At 38.8% G+C, this 18,100-nt stretch overlaps 1 protein-coding gene across 1 annotated transcript in view; it reads right to left on the bottom strand.

The window, feature by feature from the left end:
• The window catches only part of NUP42 (nucleoporin 42), a 513,730-nt gene extending 500,039 nt beyond the window's left edge, over window positions 1-13,691 (bottom strand). Inside the window, exon 1 of the mRNA XM_044065504.1 lies at window positions 13,211-13,691. Coding sequence (XP_043921439.1) covers window positions 13,211-13,691 — 481 coding nt within the window. The remainder of the gene's footprint in view (window positions 1-13,210) is intronic.
• Between the last annotated feature and the right edge of the window lie 4,409 nt (window positions 13,692-18,100).

Below are 18,100 nucleotides of genomic sequence, written 5' to 3'. Positions count from 1 at the left end.
TATAGGGAAAGACAATTGGATGTGCTCAATAGATCTCCAGGACGTGTACTATCACATCAAAATGGACAGGTGCTCCAGGAGACACTTACGATTCCAGCTGGGAGCCAGTCATTTTCAGTTTTGAACACTGCCCTTTGGTCTCACTACAGCCCCCAGAGTGTTCACCAAATGCATGGCAGTGGTAACGGCTCACATGAGACATCAAGGATTGCAGGTGTTTCCGTACCTAGATGACTGGCTTCTCACTGCTACCACCAAGCATTAACTCATCAGAACCAGGGACGAGACTCTATCCTTGTGCACCAGTCTAGGCATCACAGTCAACCTAAAAAAATCAGCCTTATCTCCTTCGCAGCACATTGTATTCTTAGGCTTAGAAATAGACACAACCATCATGTCAGCAAGACTAACACCAGAAAGAGTAGAGTCCCTATGCAATCAAGTCAGATCCTTGCTAAAAAGCAAAAAGTTCAGGCCAGAGTAGTCCTTCAAGTCCTAGGGACTATGGCTTCCTCCATCCTATTACTTCCTCTAGCCTGTCTACACATGAGGATACTTCAGTGGCTGCTATTTGCCCAATGGTCGATGCAAGACCTTCCATTGTCTCATCAGATTTTTATAACAAACACCTGCAAGAAGGATCTGACATGGTGGTTGCACACAGAACTTCTCCTAGGCCTTCCACTTTTTTCTCCCAAAGAGAAAACAGTTTTGACCAAAGCACTTCCCAGATAGGGGGGGCATTATCTGGGATTGACAGTCCAAGGTACTTGGCAGAACCATGAGAACCACTTGCACATCAATGTTCCGGAGATAAGAGTGGTGCCGTATGCGTTGCAAGCACTTCACAGCTCCCTTCTCACTAGGACAATTGTGATCCAGTCAGACAACATGTCTGTCGTGTGGTACATAAACAAGCAAGGGGGAACCAAATCTTACCCGCTTTGCCAAGAGGCCTTAAGAGTTTGGAAATGGGCGATGGACACTCAACATTTTCTGGTAGCAACACACATCCCGGGGAAATCCAACGTAATAACAGACAAACTCAGCCGAACAATTCTGATGCCTCACGAGTGGTCCCTGAATGCAGAAGTTGCGAAAGAGATCTTTCATAGATGAGGCCAGCCTTTCGCCACTCACCTGAATGCCAAATGCAGCAACTACTTTGCCCTCATTTCCCATCAGGGGATGTTACCCAGGGATGCTCTAGTCTATGATTGGCCCCCAGGACTTCTTTATGCCTTCCCTCCTTTTCCTCTCATTCCAAAGGTAATACAGAAATCAAAACAGTTGAGGAGTACCCTGATCTTCATTACTCCTTACTGGCCTCAGCAAGTATGGTTTCCCTTCCTGTGGCACTACCTTTTGGAGAAACCATGGATTCTGGACCCATCTCCAGACCTCTTGATTCATCAATTGGGGCAGTTCCATCCCACCATCCACACCCTCAAATTGACAGCATGGCTGCTCCAGTTCCATGAATAGTCAGGTGCATTCCCCTATCTCCTTCTGTCAAACACATTCTGATCTCATCCCATAAGCCTTCCACTCAGAAATTATACTCCAGCAAATGGAAATGGTTTTCTATTTGGGCTACAAACCAAGGCTTAGATCCATATATGGCTCCTATAGAATCTATTCTATCCTAACTTGCGTCAATTTTTCATGAAGGAGCTGCAGCCGCTACAGTCAGAGTTCATTTAGCTGCCATTTCCAATTTCCCTTTTGGCTTCATGGGAAATCCAATCATGTCACACTCTGTGCAAAACCTTCTCAGGCCTCCAATCAAACAGCCATTAGAACCTTGGGACTTAAACATAGTCCTCTCATCTTTAATGTTTGCACCCTTTGAGCCCTCTTCTTCATCAGATCTGAAATTGTTGTCTTGGAAAACACTATTCTTAGTAGCCATAACATCTGCTAGGAGAGTCTCAGAACTGCAAGCTCTTACTATTCCACCTCCTTACATTCTTTTCCACAAGGATAGAGTCTCACTCAGGACAAACCCCTCCTTTCTTTCCAAGGTATGCTCAGAGCATAATCTGAACACTACTATTGAGCTACCAGTGTTTTTTCCGAATCACACTAATAAATCTTCGTATAGACTACACCAATTATACGTTCACAGAATTCTCAGATTTTATTTGCACAGGACTAAAGAATTCAGAAAATCAGATCAATTATTTGTTTCCATTTCTGACAAGAATAAGGGCTTGCCTGTTTCCAAGGTTACTTTTTCAAAATGGCTTTCAGATTGCATTTCCTTTGCTTATTAAACTGCTGGCAAACAATTACCTAACAAAGTAAAAGGCCATTCTACTAGAGCAGTATCTACTTCATGTGCCTTTAGAGCTAGGCTCCCAATTGATACTATTTGCGCAGCAGCTACTTGGGCAAGACCACATACTTTTGTCACTCATTACAAATTGGATTTGGCCTCCTGGGACAGGTCATCCTTTGGGTCCACTGTGCTGAAGAATCTCATCGCTTGAGCCACCCAGGATAAAGGTGCTAGGGACGCTGTGTCATCCAGCAAAAATTGTGGCGAGATAGGACTACATAACATAAAGAAGTTATGTACCTACCATAAAGTTCCATGTTTGCAGTCCATCTTGCCTACATTCTTGCGTCCCTCCCTCCTACCCCCCTTCCTGTTCCTGGAGGATCTGGTGGACTATACTGGTGTTGTGTCTGACCTGGTTTCAGTTGTTGTCCACCTGGCGTGGATTATATTACAAATTTTTTTGTCTGTATGTATACAGTTTCTGATAATTCATACCTGTTAGGTACTTATTGCTTTCTTGCAAACAAGATCTGGGGAATTGCCGTGAGGCGCCATGGGATAGGGGTTAGCCTCGAGCCAGTAAAAGCTCTCGAGCTTTAGTATCGGCCGAGTCGGAGCCGAATATCAGCTCCGAACCTATCCAGCAAGAATGTAGGCAAGATGGACTACAAACATGGAACATTATGGTAAGTACATAACTTCTTTTTCTCTTCAGACATACTGTGCAGTGAGCTATAGTGGAATTACTACCAGGTGGTTCTCTACTGACAAATGGGTGGTTGTTCTCAGCCCATCTCCCACATCCAAGCCACCATCAGTTATGAGCAGTGAGTAACACCAAGAACTTCTCAGTCTCAGTGAGCTGCTTTTGTGATGGTAGTTCTCCCCTGTGGTGGACCTGTTTTTTTTACAATGTCCCATGCCTTTTCCTTTGCATGGAGTACCATATCAGTATCCCTTCATTACACTAGCTGTGAGGACTTATGGATGCATTCAACACTCATATATTGCACCACACCCTGCTAAATCAAGTTCTGATAATGCTTGGCTGTGACATGCCAGTTTGATAGCATAGAATGGTAAAGTCCTGACTTCAGTGCAGGAAACCTGAGTGCAATTAGCTGCTCAGGTGCCTGTGGCAGCTGGCTGGAGGGGATGCTGGCTGGAGAAGATGTGACTGAGCAGCTGTTGCAGGTTCACCTATCCTGGATGAGGCAAGCAGGTGTGTCTCACCACATCACTGACACCTAGCAGGAGTAGTAGGTGTTCACATGGTGGAGTTTGATCCTTCCAAGCCCTGACAGTAGTGCATTCACCCTATGTAGCTAGAGGGAAATCAGCATCTGGAGGTGCTTCCCCTTGAGAGATGGTGATTCTGAACTTAGAGATGCTACTCTTCCAGGACCAGCAAGCTTCCTACAATCTGACTCTTGCCAGGGAATTGAGGGCCAATCAAGACTCCCAAGCAGGAATAAATAGGCTATAGAGCACTAACTCTCTCCTAGCCTGGAATGACCAGTTCCCATTCCTTTATAATGAACAGGCCAAATGGTTGGAGGTAGAGAAGCCATTATGCAGGGCCCAGGGAGAATAAAAAAATAAAAAAAACTTGCCTGTGGCGCCATGTTTGTGGATGGCCTGTGCTTGCACTCTAGTCTACTTGTCAGTGAATTTTTCAAGGTGTTGCCTCCCTCAGGTGGCCCACTGTTAGTACATGTACACCAGCAGGCAAAACATGTCAGTCAGTGGCAGTGTATAGGACTCTGTAGGATCCCCATAACTATGGCCACAGCCTCCCATCTCTTTATGCATTTAATTATCAGCTGCTGTTGGCACTATGCACATTCTACCTCAATTACATATTGTAAGCACATCTCAACATATAGTCCTGAAATCACAATCTCCTTGTAGCCTGTCCTTCCAATAGTTCATATACTCACAGATTAAATGCCACCCTCTCACCCACAAACAGATGGTATTAGGTAATGGGTTCCTAGTTAAACATATGCTGTAACAGCTGCCACACTCCTAAGACACCCAAATGTACAGTCTGTTGTTGTCATTGAGGGACTTTACCAGGCAGGACTCCTTTCTTCATATTAGGAAGCCCCACATCTATAGAAGCTTTAGTGAAATTCCTCTGTTTCACAGTTGCAGAGTAGTAAGCAGCTTTGTGCAAAATGCTGACAATATCCTATATCTTGCTAACTAGGGGCAGTTAGCATGATCATTATGCAAATGAAGCCACTTAGTATAACTGTGACTCACTGCCAACATGCAGTGTGCTATCCATACCTGTCAGCATGAACCGTGGACATTGCAGTGAGCACAAAGCATGTGACCTTTATCTGTGTACATATGGTATGTGTACACCTGTAGCACCATGGTGCAGTGCTATGGACATATAACCAGGCTGCATTACATTTAGAATTGTGACCATGTGCATGGAGTTACCCTTCTGCTGCTCAAGTGGACCTGATTCGAGTGTCCATGGCTCTTTCAGGAACTGGAAAATGTGAGACTCCAGCATGGAGCACCAGGGAGAGCATTAATTTCTGGTTCTTCCTACACAGTACTTTCAGGATTACCTGCAGGACAATTATGATGGCAGTCTGAGGAAAGGGGATGCCTGATATATGTTGGCCAGAATGCTAAGTAATGCCACTGGCCTTACCCATTCTGGTAAGTGATGCCAGCATTAGTACAGTGACCTGAAGTAATGCCACTCTGGCCTGCTTCTTAAATAGGAAGCAGAGGATAAAGAGAAAACCTTTTTTTCAATACCTCTGAATTCTATTAAGCTAACTGTAGTACTTTTATACTTAACAATAAATACTTTGTTTTCCACCAACAGAGGAGCAGCAACTGAACATGGTTGGCTAATAGAGGGGGGGGGCTTGTCCAGGCAGCAGAGTGCATATGTATTGTACAGTAGTCAAGTGCAATTCACATTTACAGTGGTGTTTTTCTCATACATGCGTCTGACTTTTTTCTCACTGTGTCATCCTCCTGCAGGTCCATTTGTAGAACAGTAACAGGCCAAATCACCTTGGACTCCACCAGCCACTACATCTGGTCCTGGGCCATCAATAGCCACTAGGATTGCCACTCTGCAAAATAGGGGTGAAAACTCCTTTACTGTAGTTGATCTGGAAGAGTAACTGATGTCCTCTAGATTTGCTTCTCAGGAGGGGAGGGCAAAGGCCTCTCTCTTAAAGGTGTGTTAGGGGTGTCACTCAGACTAAAGTGTAGAGGTTGGATGCTGTTGAGGTGCATTTCCAGCTGGATACCCACATTAGAGACAACAAGTACCTTCTGGAACAGCTAGTAAAGTCACATGAACAACAGATCCAAACCATCAAACCTCCAGAAGAGCAACAGCCCCATATTATTGGCCATCTGTTGCCCTGTGAGCCAAACTGACAGCCAACCATGTCAGGACCCTACTCTATCCCCATCCTGGTATATTCCGTTTCTTATGTCTCATGCCCAATTCCTTATTTACTGTCTAATCCTACCCATTACAATCTGTCCACACTCTGTATGTATGCATCAAACCACTATCCTCCCCACCTTTTGTGTCTATGCCACCGCGGTCTGTCTGTCTCTCTCTGGGTCTGTGTTCTGTGTTTATCTGCATGCCTCTGCAACCTGCCATTCTCCCACCATCCCATCTACAGCCATCTCTCAGTACCTTCCCAGCCTACTCTTCTTTTGTAAAACTTATAAGTTACTTTTTTCACCCCTTCCACCATTGTTCTCTCCTTTCCTCCCTATTTATATACTGAGCAGGATTGCCACTGTGCTGTGTTCCCCCACATCAGTGTACAGGGTGGGTGCTAGTTACAGCACATTTGTTCAGGAGGCTCAAGCTTTTACTTGATAGCAAGAAATTCCTTTCTGAATGCTTATTTATTGAAATATTTACAGAAATATGAAAAAAGTATACCTAGTTACATAATTAACAGTATAACAAATACTCAGTTTCTCTCAGGCTATACAGCTTAAATTGTAAGTATCAATAACTTTTATCCACATCATCTAAGGTTTCACCTGAGGTTATGTTATAGTTTGTAAGTCAGCTGGTTTTGGAAATATTAATGTACATATGAAAATGAAAATATTGTATATCTTCATAAAAACTAGCATATATGAAATATAAAAAAGTGACTGTAGTAAATGTTGCTGTCCAGAGAGGTGGCAGTCTTGAAAAGTTACAATAGCTACAAAAGCAGTCAAAAACCCATGTTGCTTTAGTAGTACTACAAGTAGACAATGGGTGTCACTGTTGCATCATGAAAAACAGCATGGGTTATGACAGTAGCCTGGAGCAGGGAGCAACTGAATAGCTGATTAGGTGCAAACCAGTAGAGTTTAAAATAGAGCAGAACTCTGATGGGCCGTAAAGTAATTAAGCAAAAATTGCTCAAGTAGAAGTAGGGTTACCATATTTGGTTGTATGTAAAAGAGGACCTCTTAGGGCTGAACAGCAAAAAAAAAGTCTTTAGTCTTGTCTTTAATGCATTTCTGAATTAAAGACAAGTAGCTCTGTGTTTGGGGATTTTTGATTGGCCCATATGCCGGCATACGAGCCAATCATAACCTCGCACAGCAGACCCTCTTCTGTTCAATGCGGAACATCAAGCAGTTCTGCATTGAACAGAGCTCCGCTTTTTGATTGGCTCATATACCGGTATACGAGCCAATCAAAACCTTGCACAGTGGACCCTCTTCTGTTCAATGCGGAACATCAATCAGTTCCGCATTGAACAGAGCTCCACTTTTTGATTGGCTTGTATACCGGTATACGAGCCAATCAAAACCTTGCACAGCGGACCCTCTTCTGTTCAATGCGGAACATCAACCAGTTCCGCATTGAACAGAGCTCCACTTTTTGATTGTCTCGTATACTGGTATACGAGCCAATCAAAAATGCGCACAGCAGACCCTCTTCTGTTCAATGCGGAACATCAAGAAGTTCCGCATTGAACAGAGCTCCGTTTTTTGATTGGCTCGTATACCGGTATATGAGCCAATCAAAAAAAAAAAAAAAACAAAGCGGTGGAAAGACTCCGAAACAGGGATGTCTGGCTTTTGAAAATTATGCGATTTGTCCGGGTTTTAAAACCCAGACAAATCGCAGAATTTTCAAAAACTGCCTGGACAGGAGCCCAAAAAAGAGGACGTGTCCGGGGAAACCCAGGCGTACGGTAACCTTAACCGAAGTCCTAATAGTAATGAATAAACAAAGATCTACAACACAGATGGAACGTTATGGTAAGACATAACTTCTTTTTTTATTGTCAGACACAACAGACAAAATGCGTTGATAACTTGAATATGCTGTAGCATGTTTTAGCATGTCAGCAGAAAATACCACTAAAATAAGCACTAAATCATTAACATTGGTCATAAATGGGAATTTGAATTAATCACATTTCAAGTTACTCTGTCCCTTAAAACTACACATTTCATCTGTTAGTTTAGGTTTCCCTGTTTGGAATCTAACACTGTAAGTATGTCATTTAAATGACAACAAGTCATCAATCTTCTCTTTCTCTTTCCATGTGGAGTACTAGATTTACAGTCATCAGTAAATAACCAGATTTCTTTAGCCTCAGTCACTTTTTTAAGCAGCAGATGATGACTCTGAAGAAGAACAGTGGTAACTGGGTGGCATAAAAATGGTTTGTGTCAACTACAGAACTCCAGAGTAAGTTAAAAATATACAAATTCAGAACTGTCAACTGTTTACACATATGTTGTGGTTTAGTTCATATATCACACTTCTGTAACTAAGGCAGATGAAACAGAAATTTATTTCTGAAAATTTGGGAATTTAAACATTGTCTAATAATTTGGTTCATGAAATGTTTATAGGTTCATAGGTTGGTACTAGGCTGTCGGCCCTGGGGCCTATACAAGCCTAGCCATAACAATTCCCTGGATATTTCTTCCCCCCATATTTACTTACTTCTCTAGACCCCTGTCTAGCAGGGCGACTGACATGATCCCTGGGGTGAATTTCCTATCTCCCATCCAATCATCAAGGTTCCTTTTGAAGAGGGCCAAGGAGGCGCTCTGCTTGACATGTATGGGCAGCCTATTCCAGAGTATGGGCAGTCTCTGGGTCAGGAACCTAATCCCTCCAGCATGTTTTGTTCATTGTGATGACAAGGTTTAGATCCCTGGAGTGTGTCTCTGAGGGATTGGGATTTCTTAAAGTAGTGCATGTCCAACAGCTCAGGGTTTGACATGGCCTTGTATGTTAAGCAGAGATCGCCTCTGAGTAAACAATATGCCACAGAGTATAGCTGGAGTTTTTTTAGACGGTCAGCATATGGCATCTGCTTTAGGCCTGTGATTCTTTTAGTTAGGTATTTCTGCAGCCTTTCCAGCTGTTGCAGATGTCTTGTGAGGTACATACCAAACGGGGTGTTATACTCTATAATGGGTCTAATGAGGGATGAGTACAGTGGGACAATGGCCTCCTTTTTTCTGGATAAAAAGTCCTTAGTGATGAGGTGTGCCACATAGAAGGATTTCCTGACTGTTGTGGCGATGTGGTTATCGAAGGTGAGACCACTGTCCACCTGTGTCCCTAAGTCTATCATCACACTTTCGATGTTTAGTGTACTGCCACCTATGTGGTAATTCATGGGTACATGTTTTTTTTCCAAAGGGGATAACTATACATTTCTTGGCATTAAGCTTGAACCCATGGCTCAGGCACCAGGCATTTGTTTCTGTAAGGCCCTTTTGTAGAATATCCACATCATTTAGGGATTCAGTAATGGCTCCCAGTTTGCAGTCATCTGCGAACTTTGTTAGCCAGAGTCCCTTAGTGCTGGCCTGTACTTCAGAGAAGTAGATGCCAAACAAGAGTGGTCCCAGGACTGAACCCTGAAGTAGTCCACTTGTCACTTGTCTGGAGCTGGATTTGGAGTCGGCTACTTTTACAGTCTGGGTTCTGTCAGTAAGCCAGTTGGCAACCCATCGAGTGACGTAGGGATTTATGCCCAGCTTAGTAAGTTTATCTATGATTCCAGAGTGCCGGATGGTGTTGAAGGCCTTGGCGAGGTCCAAATAGGCTGTGTGGACCACCTTACTCTCATCCACAGCTCTGGAAACTGATTTGAAGAAGTCAATCAGGTTCAGGAGACAAGATCGGCCCTTCACACACCCAAACTGGGTGGGGTCCAGTGTTTGAAGGTTGCCAATGTCTTTGGGGGTTCCATGATAATGCGTTCCATGCCCTTGCAGATCAGGCTCATCAGACTCATCAGGTAGTTCCCGTGATCCAAGGTGGATCCCCCCTTGTGGAGTGGGATAACTGTAGTTGTGCGCCACTCAGTGGGCACGAAGCCTGAGGTGAGGCTATTATTAAACATGACACTTAGGTGAGATGCCATTTAGAATTGCACTTACTGGCTGTCCTTTAGTATTTCTTGCAACTCCCAGATGGTACCAATAGCCTGAGTGTAGACTTTATAAGTCATATTACCATACTCGTGGCATTTGCTTACCCTGCTGTCAGGGGTATGAGGCTTAGATAAATGTAAACATAAAAACATCTAATGATAAAGGGGTATGTTAACTGTTAATAAGAAGAACACAAGTTCATAAACATATGATTTGTGTAATGTGCTTAATATACATCTCAGATCAGTCTTTAATTGTGAAAAATTACATTCTCACATGGAAATTATTTACTGCCCCTCCCCCCTTTTTTGAATTTTGAGAATATGCATTGTTAATAATATACTAGCAAACATTTTAATTGTTATTATAAGTATAATAATAAAACCATGAACCTTAACATGAACTGCCCTGTTCATGCTTGCTTATTACTAGTCAAGCTCTTATCTACCATACACCTGAACCTCAAAATTGTAGTATTTTCAAAGCTTTATAGACCTTCGGTGCACACAAGCACTATGATACCCACTCCATTGTAAACTCTGAAAATCCAAGTGATCAGTCTATATATAAAACAATTCAATTACAGAAAATACTGATCTATGATGACAGAACCACTTTGTCATACTTTCATCAATACCTCTGTGTCCGTTATACATAGCAACATATCGCATGTATAAACAGATACCCTGACTTCAGACCCATCTACAAGCTGTGTTTGGTTTGGACAATGGTGTGCATAAGTAGAAGGAAATTCTGGTAAATGTGCAGTCGAATGCCTTTGTTGTGTACCACATTAAACAACTTCACTCTGTCTATATCTTCTTAAGCAAATACCCTATCATTTATATCTTTCCCTGCAGTTATCTTCTAGAACATTGTAATGACAGAGTCTATAATAACACACATGCACGCAAACACAAACTGCTCCAAACAAGACCTCAGGCTCTCCCTATACATAGGAATAATAGATCGCTATGATTTAATAACAGTGTCTATCACCATACATAGGATGGTGCCCCCCCCCCCCCAACATACTTAGCAGGATTCCAGTTACTTCAGAGAATAAACCTTTATTCTTTGCTACTTAGAGGTGCTGTTAGGGGAAGAATCCATTATTTTTTTAAAACAAAAATAGACATTGAGGTTTCAGATGAGACATAAACTGAAGGAGAAAAGTGTTAACTCTGTCTGTAACATTTAAATTTTACAGCATATGATTTATTAATTTATACAATATATTAATTTATACAAGTTCTCCAGTACTGCTGCATGTTCCTCAACATAACAGTTATATAAATTGCGAATAGCCATAGAAAAACTGGAGTGTTTAGAAGCTTGGAGAGCATTCTGGTGGTAGACGAGATCATCCTGAATAGCACTATTTTATATATCACACTACTAAAAAGGAAACATTACACCACACGTGAAAGAAATGACAATACATTTGTTGCACTAAGATCATAAGGTATGGTACCAGAAGAAATAATTAATATAGAACAAAAGGATCCACAGAAGTTATTTGGCATTTCATTTCTATCAAACTGGTCTATTAAGCAGAGAGGCAAACAGACAGAGAACTCCATGGACAGATAGCTAGATAGATACATGCATATATACATATACACAGACACTATTTTCAGTGCTGAATGGTGAAACAAAAATGTTAACAATTACAGAGTTGTTTAGTGAATTCCATTTGTGCATAAAAATGGCAGTTGTTTGCTATTATAAGCAGTTTATTATATCAGCAATTGTATTTTAAACAAGAAGATATATCCCTGTAAGAAATATAATAAGTTTATTGATTCCAAAAATAATTGGATTTTTTTAATTCATTACTTTATTAGATGTTAAATGAGTCAGTTATGGAAGAAGTGAAGCTAGGCAGTCCACAGATATGTCGCTCTGGATAAATCCAAGATGAATAGATCAAACAAGGTACATCCAAATAAAGCGTAGGATTCTGTATTTCACACAAAACAATTTATTGCAACGGACAAGCGCTTTCGCTAAACATAGCTTCTTCAGGTCACTTTAATAAATGCAAGAACAAGGTTGTTCAATATATAGGCATGCCAATCAACCAATATATGAACCAATTACAAATTTAAAAGGGAAATATAAAAACAAGGTATGTTTGTGTATGATGTATAGATCTAAAAACATATGTAGCAATACACCTTTATTTACAAATAAGTTGAACTTATAAAGCTGTGTATATGAAAAGGAAAATATATAGGTATACTATCTATATAATGATCTGTATAGATATATAAAATATATATGAAAAATATATATAAAAATATAGAACAAGGGCAATGTGCCATGTGTATCAGTATATATTGTTCCCTTGATGCATAGATATTCTACTTGGCTGGTATAAATGTTGGAGATATTGGTTCATGCATCATGAATAAATAACAGGGCTAAACAAGGCACTGAGGAAATCATTGGGTGATGCTGTCATAATATGATCAATTACATTGCAAAACCAGATATATGACAGTACTTGAGTCATGTCTTAATCCAAAACCAGAACATATAAATGTGAGTAAATACCACATATGTATACAAATATGAAGATAAAAAACAGATAAATGTATCATATACATCAATATATATTCCTAACACATGAATATTCTACTTGACTAATATAAATATTAAAATATTTAAAAGGTTAAAAATGTATCATAGATAAAAATCAAGGGTTGTAAAAAACCAATAGAGAAATGCTGTCATATTACAAAAACATACATATGAGGGTACATGAATAATATCTTGATCCAGAAGCGAAGCACATAAGTAAGTATAAATAGCACATTACTAACGACACATAAAAATTCCTAAAGAGTATGCATGTCTAAAAATATTAAGTACATATATGTATGTTAAATAGTGTTAAAGTACATATCTATATATTGAATATTAAATAAATATATATTGAATATTAAATAAATATGCCAAAGAAAGATACTCAGTGACTCAAGGAAAAATATATATACATATGTAAAAATCAATTTCCAAGGGGTATTTGTACAAGATAATGGTGCTCCTAGTGCTCAAATCACTTAATGTTTCTACGTTTCCTGAGTCTAGGCTTGATCGAAGCTCTTTCATTCAAGCCTGACCCACTATCAGCCCTTAGTCGAACAATCCAATCACTCTCTTTGCTTTCAGTATCACTTCTAATATCACCACCTCTCATACTAGGTGTTAACACTTCAAGGGCCCTGAATAAAAAAGTGTGTGTGTGGTCGTGAGCATTGACATGCTTGGCTAGGGCATTGTGTGGCGACCCTTTCCTAATGTGATATACATGCTCTCTTATTCTATCTCTAAATTTTCGATTCGTCTTACCTACATAGAGACTCCTACAGACTTGACAGACTGCAAGATAAATCACATTACTTGTCATACAGTCTGCAGTGGCTGTAGTATTAAAAATGCGTTGTGTGTCTGGATGTATGAAATCAGATTCACAGTCAATGTAGTGACAAAAATTACATTGTCCACATGGAACAGTATAAGTTGTAGTCATCTCAACTCTCTTATGTTTCGAGTGACAGAGCATTCTCTTAAGGTTCTTCTTGTTCTTGTATTGAAATTTGGGAAATTCGCCAACTATTTCCTTTAGATCATTATCAATCTGGAGGACTGCCCAGAACCTACTAATTATATCCCTGATTTCAGAATGGTCAGAGGTGAAGGCAGTTGTAAATTTCACTACAGGTAAAGTAGTAGTTAAATTCTCTTTTGATAGACAACATTGTGCAATAGGTCCAAAATATGGCATAGCCGTGGTATGTCTTAACTCTGACATATTCTGCATACTATCATTCACTTCATTAATATCATAGCCTCTATCAATTAACCTGCCCTTAAGATTCTCTAATTCCATGCAGAAACCTTCTTCAGTTGGATTCAAACGTGAGGTTCTAATGGCCTGACCCTTAATAATATTTTTAAACACAAAGGAAGGATGCATACTAGATCTTAGTAGTAAGGAATTACTGTAGCATGCCTTCCTAAAAACACCTGTGTTGATCAAGCCATTAGGTAATTTCTCCAGAAACAGATCTAAGAAATTCAATCCTATCTGTCGAATAGTTCATGGTAAATCTTAGGTAGTCAGTTAGACTGTTCATTACACTCAATAGTAATTCTAAATGTTCTAGGGTCCCTTTCCAAAGAATAAAAACATCATCAACAAAACGTCGAAAAAAGACTACATGTTCTCTGAATACTTCAACATTAAACAAGACAATCTCTTCCCAATGGGCCAAAAACATATTTGCATAGCTATTAGCGCAAGGTGTCCCCATTGCTACGCCATCAACCTGCCTATAAATAGTGTCATCAAATATAAAAATATTGTTCTCCAGTACTAGTTCTAAGAAATGTACAACGAGATCTATCTTAACAGCACTATAGTCACTATGCATTCGTAGATATTCAGAAACATAAATAAGGCCAAGGTTATTCGGGATCACAGTAAATAAAGATTGAATGTCAAGTGTAACAAAAGTATAATCATTGTGGCTAACATCATTCTTAATACATTCATAGAAATCTAGCAAAAATTGTTTAGAATCTCTCAAAACGAATCTATTGTCATTAAGAATGGGTCTCAGGTTTTTTTCTATATATACTGATAGGTGCTCAGTGACCCAGTCACGACCAGAGACTATTGGTCTCATGGGTGGGTTCTGAGCATCCTTATGGATCTTTGGTAGTCCATGTATAACTGGAATCAAGGGTTCTTTAATAATTAGATACTCATATAGATCTTTCTCTATTAAACCACTCATATGGATGTCTAATAGTGTATCCTTTATCAGTCTTATAATATCAAAAGGCACATCTGAAGTAATTTCTTGATAAAAGCTATCAGTCAACATATCCTTCATGGAGCTGTGGTAGTGTAATGTATTCATCACCACCAGTCGACCACCTTTATCAGCGGGTCTGACAACTATTGTGTCATCATCCTGTAGCTTCTTCAAGCTAACCCTCTCATTATGTGTGAGGTTGTCTTTCTTACAACATTTCTTATTCCTACTGTCTTTATAATAGTATTTATAGAGTTCTTCTTCTGTCAGACGTTGAAAAGTCTCTACTAATGGATGATTTATGGGGACATATTCACTAAGGTTTTTGAAAACGAATTCCCTGTTTGTTTGATCTCTGGTGGCTGATCCTTTATAGAGTAGTTTAAGCATAACGTTTCTACAAAATAACTTCAGATCTACCATAGTTTCAGTAATCACACTTCTACTTTTCGGAATGAAGTTTAGCCCTTTACTCAATAGTTTAAGGTCATCACGACTCAATGTCTTGTCAGATAGATTGTATACTAGCGTCTGTCCTTGTTCCACATCCTCTTCAGGGTCTGATCCTGTGGTAAATCCTCTGACAGTTTCCTTTTCTGTCGTCCACGGCTCATTGAGCGTGTACGTCTGGGACCCTTCTCTAATCGGATGGGTAAGGGAAAAGAAACATTCAAACCTGTCTCAGGTAATGAATTCACTAAAGTACTCTGTACTTTGGGTCTAACAATGGTGTTTGTCCCATGGTCTTGAGTAACAGGCTTATTTCTAACAACCTGTACTTTAGGATATAAGTTAGTTTCAGCATGCATGCTAGGATGCATTATATGTATCACATCATTAGAATCATTGCTGTCACCAGTATTGGATCTATTAGGAATTTTTATGTGTCGTTAGTAATGTGCTATTTATACTTACTTATGTGCTTCGCTTCTGGATCAAGATATTATTCATGTACCCTCATATGTATGTTTTTGTAATATGACAGCATTTCTCTATTGGTTTTTTACAACCCTTGATTTTTATCTATGATACATTTTTAACCTTTTAAATATTTTAATATTTATATTAGTCAAGTAGAATATTCATGTGTTAGGAATATATATTGATGTATATGATACATTTATCTGTTTTTTATCTTCATATTTGTATACATATGTGGTATTTACTCACATTTATATGTTCTGGTTTTGGATTAAGACATGACTCAAGTACTGTCATATATCTGGTTTTGCAATGTAATTGATCATATTATGACAGCATCACCCAATGATTTCCTCAGTGCCTTGTTTAGCCCTGTTATTTATTCATGATGCATGAACCAATATCTCCAACATTTATACCAGCCAAGTAGAATATCTATGCATCAAGGGAACAATATATACTGATACACATGGCACATTGCCCTTGTTCTATATTTATATATATATTTTTCATATATATTTTATATATCTATACAGATCATTATATAGATAGTACACCTATATATTTTCCTTTTCATATACACAGCTTTATAAGTTCAACTTATTTGTAAATAAAGGTGTATTGCTACATATGTTTTTAGATCTATACATCATACACAAACATACCTTGTTTTTATATTTCCCTTTTAAATTTGTAATTGGTTCATATATTGGTTGATTGGCATGCCTATATATTGAACAACCTTGTTCTTGCATTTATTAAAGTGACCTGAAGAAGCTATGTTTAGCGAAAGCGCTTGTCCGTTGCAATAAATTGTTTTGTGTGAAATACAGAATCCTACGCTTTATTTGGATGTACCTTGTTTGATCTATTCATCTTGGATTTATCCAGAGCGACATATCTGTGGACTGCCTAGCTTCACTTCTTCCATAACTGACTCATTTATCATTTATTTCCATATATTTTTTGGAAGGAGTGTTTGCCTGTCAGGGGGACTGTTCTTTATCTTGGATTTACTTTATTAGATGTGTCTTATGTCTGTAAACTAAACTTAGATAAAACTGAAATGTCAAGCATGGTCCGTTTTAGTTGTACAAGTAGCTCTTTAGTGACAATTAAACAAGCACTATCTGAAAACAAAAATCGATGAGCATTACAACAAAAATAAAAACAGTTCTCTCTTTGTGTAATATTTGTCTGACTGCTGACACAGTGAATACTTTTAGCTTCTCAAATGGTGTGCCACCCATCAGATGGCCTTCTTCTGCTACCATCATAAAATAATCCATTCCTTGTGAAATGTCAGCTGGTAAGGTATTTTGTAAGCAATAGTCATGATACAGACAGATGTTACAGCACATAATCATGTGATGGAAAAACTTAGGCTACAGGAAAACATGATGGAATAATCCATTACAATGGAACTCCAAATTAAAAGGACATGGCTAAGTTTATTCTGTTTTAAACAGAAGGCAATGCTAGTAGTGTGTACGTCTGTACGTGTGTGTGTGTGTTTGTGTGTGTGTGTGTGTGTGTGTGTGTGTGTGTGTATATATATATATATATATATATATATATATATATATATATATATATATATATATATATATATATATATATATATGGTTCCCCTTCATATGACTGAATTAATATAAGCCTGAAAACAAAAGCCTGAAACTCAAAAGCCTGAAAACACAAAAAATACATATACTGACTTTAAACAACAGAAATCATGTTAATTTCCACTAAGTATAAGCAGGGGGGCAAGCTCCCCTGCACCACCCCATGTGGGGGGGTTGTACCCCCCACACCCCTGCTACTTAAATATACCAACTCCGAGATTGCACTTAGTGTAATGAAGTGCAATCCTGGAGTTGATATCTTATATATTATATATATATATATATATATATATATATATATATATATATATAAACCACCAACAAAATCTTCAGCACTCAGCTTAAAATGAAAAAGACAGCTGCCATTAAGAGAAGTTTATTACAGCACAGTCTGCAACCACAGACCGGTGGCCGGTTTCGCCAAAGGTGTCATCAGTGTATGACATAATGGTCAGAAGTCTTGATTTAAATACAAAGCTACAAAGACAATTGGCAGCAAATTTAAAGATGTAAGCACCTAAATTCAAACACAAAAATAAAAAATAAAAACTATAATTAATACCAATTGTTTGAAATAGGTGCTTTCAATTCCCACCACCAAAACCATATACATTGTACTTGAAAACTGAATATATGAAACCCTATACCTGATTTAAATATATGCATATTGCTGACTAATCAGTATCCAAAATCAATTTTTTATGCTGGATACTCATACTAATACACTCATATACACATACAAATACCAATATTCTGATATATAAAAAAATATATATACACATACTCACACACATATGCTACTATACACGTAACTTTGTACGCTCACATATACATGTCCATATCGTATTAATCTACATATACATCAGTACAATCCTAACCACATGCACTTGGGTGTATGCACCAATAAGTACAAATTCCCACATGTGCATATGCTTTTCTATATGGTAACGCATATGTGTACCTCTTTTTAACACATAAAAACACCCACCTTAATATACTTTTTTTAGAAGATACTTATTTTT

This window comes from Protopterus annectens, chromosome 3.part0 (genome assembly GCF_019279795.1).
Source record: "Protopterus annectens isolate FY-2018-M chromosome 3.part0, PAN1.0, whole genome shotgun sequence".
Taxonomy (NCBI): domain Eukaryota; kingdom Metazoa; phylum Chordata; order Ceratodontiformes; family Protopteridae; genus Protopterus; species Protopterus annectens.
Note: the sequence above shows the minus strand (reverse complement) of the source record. Positions and strands in the feature narration are given on the sequence as shown.